The sequence below is a fragment of the Conger conger genome, chromosome 6 (genome assembly GCF_963514075.1).
Source record: "Conger conger chromosome 6, fConCon1.1, whole genome shotgun sequence".
NCBI lineage: Eukaryota > Metazoa > Chordata > Actinopteri > Anguilliformes > Congridae > Conger > Conger conger.
The window spans coordinates 804575-807500 of NC_083765.1; the positions used below are offsets into that span (position 1 = coordinate 804575).

Sequence of the window (2926 nt, forward strand, 5' to 3'; positions counted from 1 at the left end):
TGAGTGTCAAAGTGATTGTAAAAAACTGAAAGACACTAAAGCTGTTACAGGCCCACATGTTTACAGATAAACAGGAAAATTATGTTTTTTTGTCCCCTACGTTTTAGAGCCCCTCATCTAAAGGCAAGCTGAGATAATTCAATTACATTTTGTGCCTTGTGATTATGAAAAAGTAAGGAAAAAGCGCAACACTGTGATTATGAAATAATATACGTCAGTCTTTAAATCAATGATTATAATTTAATCATTAGAATGCAACAGTCTGGTGATGTCAAGTGTTATACTTAAATGCTCTCTGTTCCAATACTTTTGTTCACTTAAAAATTGGGTGGTCTGATACCAAAGGTGCTATGTTCTAAGTAGTTTAACACATCTAGGTGTAAATACCAGGAAATAAAAGATGAAATTCTGAACTCTTGTCTCATGTTTATCTTTTTAATCTCAACCCCAAATATATTCACTGTACTGCAGAAACAAATGGCCTTGTTTTTTCCAATACCTTTGGACTGTATGCAGGTAACCTGTACACATATTCTAACTTGATAACTAAAACTTGGCTGTCAAACAAATAATCTGCATTCAACAGATTCATTTTGCCCGTCATAATGAAAGACTGCACAGTATTCAGAGGATTACGGTTTTGTTTAATCAGTGGTTTATACATAAATGTAATTTAGCCACAACAATATAAGGCAGTTTCACTGTAAATCAAGGGGGAATTGTAATTCACAGGAAGAATATGTGATAACTTCCTACCTACCAAACTGCTCTCTCTACTACTGAACCAGGTTATATGCTTCACCTTTTTATTCATGTCTCTTTGCAGAATATAGTCTCTAAATCAGAATATAACATCACATTATTCATAACAAACAGTTTTGATTCTCGGCAAATCAAATTATTGGGTACATTTTACACAGATGAATGTAAATCTTCAGTTTAGTAGTAGTTTAGCAATAGTTACCTTTTAATCTGTCAGCATTATGTGTTTTACATTACAAAATTTATCCAAAGTGACGTACAACATACAACGTACAAACACTTTCTGTTTATAGTGGTTGTCATCTGTTGTGTGTACATTGTGTGTGGAGTGTGTGTGTATAATATATATAGTGTGTGTGTATGTACTGCGTGTGTGTGTATAATGTATGTAGTGTGTGTATGCAGTGTGTGTGTCTGTAGCGCATGTATAAGGTGTGTAGTGTGTCTGTGTATAATGTATGTAGTGTGTGTATAATATATTTAGTGTGTAGTGTGTCTAGTGTGTGTGTAATGTATGTAGTGTCTGTATGTAGTGTGTGTGTCTGTAGTGCATGTATAAGGTGTGTAGTGTGTCCGTGTATAATGTATGTAGTGTGTGTATAATATATTTAGTGTGTAGTGTGTGTGTAGTGTGTGTGTGTGTATAATGTATGTAGTGTGTAGCGTGTGTCTAGTGTGTGTGTGTGTGTGTGTGTGTGTGTGTGTGTTTACGCACTCCCAGGGTCCCTCCAGCCCCCGAAGGCTCTTTCCAAGTGTCGGGCGACGGCCAGGGTCAGGTGATCCTGCCGTTTCCCAGCAACCAGCTGAAGCCCCAGGGGAAGCCCCTCCCTGCTGAGGCCCAGCGGAGCCTGGGTAACCGGCAGCCCCAGGATGTTAAAGATCCCTAAGAAAGAGAGAAAGAGGGAAAGAGGGAAAGAGAGAGCGAGAAAGAGAGAGAGACAGATTTCTTCACTCAAGGAAGACGTGCTTTTCAGGGATGCAGCTTTTCACCAGCTCTCTTTAATATCTGATGAGTTAGCAGTGCTGTTGGAACAATTTTCACCCTAAACAGCAATGAAGTTAAATTCCCACAGCTGGCACCCACAGAACAAGGGCAACAACAACATTTGGATCTTCTAGAGCAATATTGTACTGTGCACTGACAGTAAATGTAAAAAAAATCTAAGATAATTATATTCCAAAGGAACCCATGGCATCTAAAATATATTTTTTGTTGCAAAATGTCAACCTTTTTTGGCATAAAATCTCAAGAACTGTCTCAGTATTGACAATGCTACAGGCGAAAAAACGCTGTTGTTTTATGCAAGCCTAACAAACTCAGTGTGTGTTGGAAACATCTAAAATGCTACACTGTGTTTTCTTACACATGGATGGGGGTAATGCATATACTGTGCGACTGCATTACCAATACGAAGGAAGAACTGGTGTGACTGGGTTACCTGTGTTTGGTTGCCATGGCAAGCAGGTACCTGTGTAGGTTAGGGTTACCTGTGTGCGGTTGCCATGGCAAGCAGGTACCTGTGTAGTTTAGGGTTACCTGTGTGTGTTTGCCAGGGTGAGCAGGTACCTGTGTAGGCGAAGTTGAAGGGGGTGAAGAGGGGGTGGTGGTGTTTGGGGGCGATGTGTGGGTGGGTGGGGTACAGCAGAACCCCATCTGTACCCAGCAGCTCCTCCAGCTGGGCCTGGAGATCCTGCTTCTGCTGCAGGACGAAGCGCGAGGGAGGGCCCTGCCTCATCTCTATTAGAGCCAGACCTGTACACACACACACACACACATTACACACACATTACACACACACACATTACACACACACACACACACACACACACATATTACACACACACACACACACACACACACACATATTACACACACATTACACACACATATTACACACACACACATATTACACACACACACACACACACACACACATTACACACACACACACACATTACACACACATATTACACACACACACACATTACACACACATATTACACACACACACACACACACACACACACATTACACACACACACACACATTACACACACACACACACACACATTACACACACACACACACACATTACACACACATTACACACACACACACATTACACACACATATTACACACACACACACTCACATTACACACAT

At 40.6% G+C, this 2926-nt stretch overlaps 1 protein-coding gene across 1 annotated transcript in view; it reads right to left on the minus strand.

Annotated features, from left to right (window-relative positions):
- Nucleotides 1-623: 623 nt before the first annotated feature.
- The window catches only part of LOC133130854 (fatty-acid amide hydrolase 2-A-like), a 30677-nt gene continuing 28374 nt past the window's right edge, over nucleotides 624-2926 (minus strand). Inside the window, exons 10-11 of the mRNA XM_061245774.1 lie at nucleotides 2330-2515; nucleotides 624-1645 (exon numbers count right to left, since the gene is read on the minus strand). Of these exons, the coding sequence (XP_061101758.1) occupies nucleotides 1470-1645; nucleotides 2330-2515 (362 nt within the window). The 3' untranslated portion in view covers nucleotides 624-1469. The remainder of the gene's footprint in view (nucleotides 1646-2329; nucleotides 2516-2926) is intronic.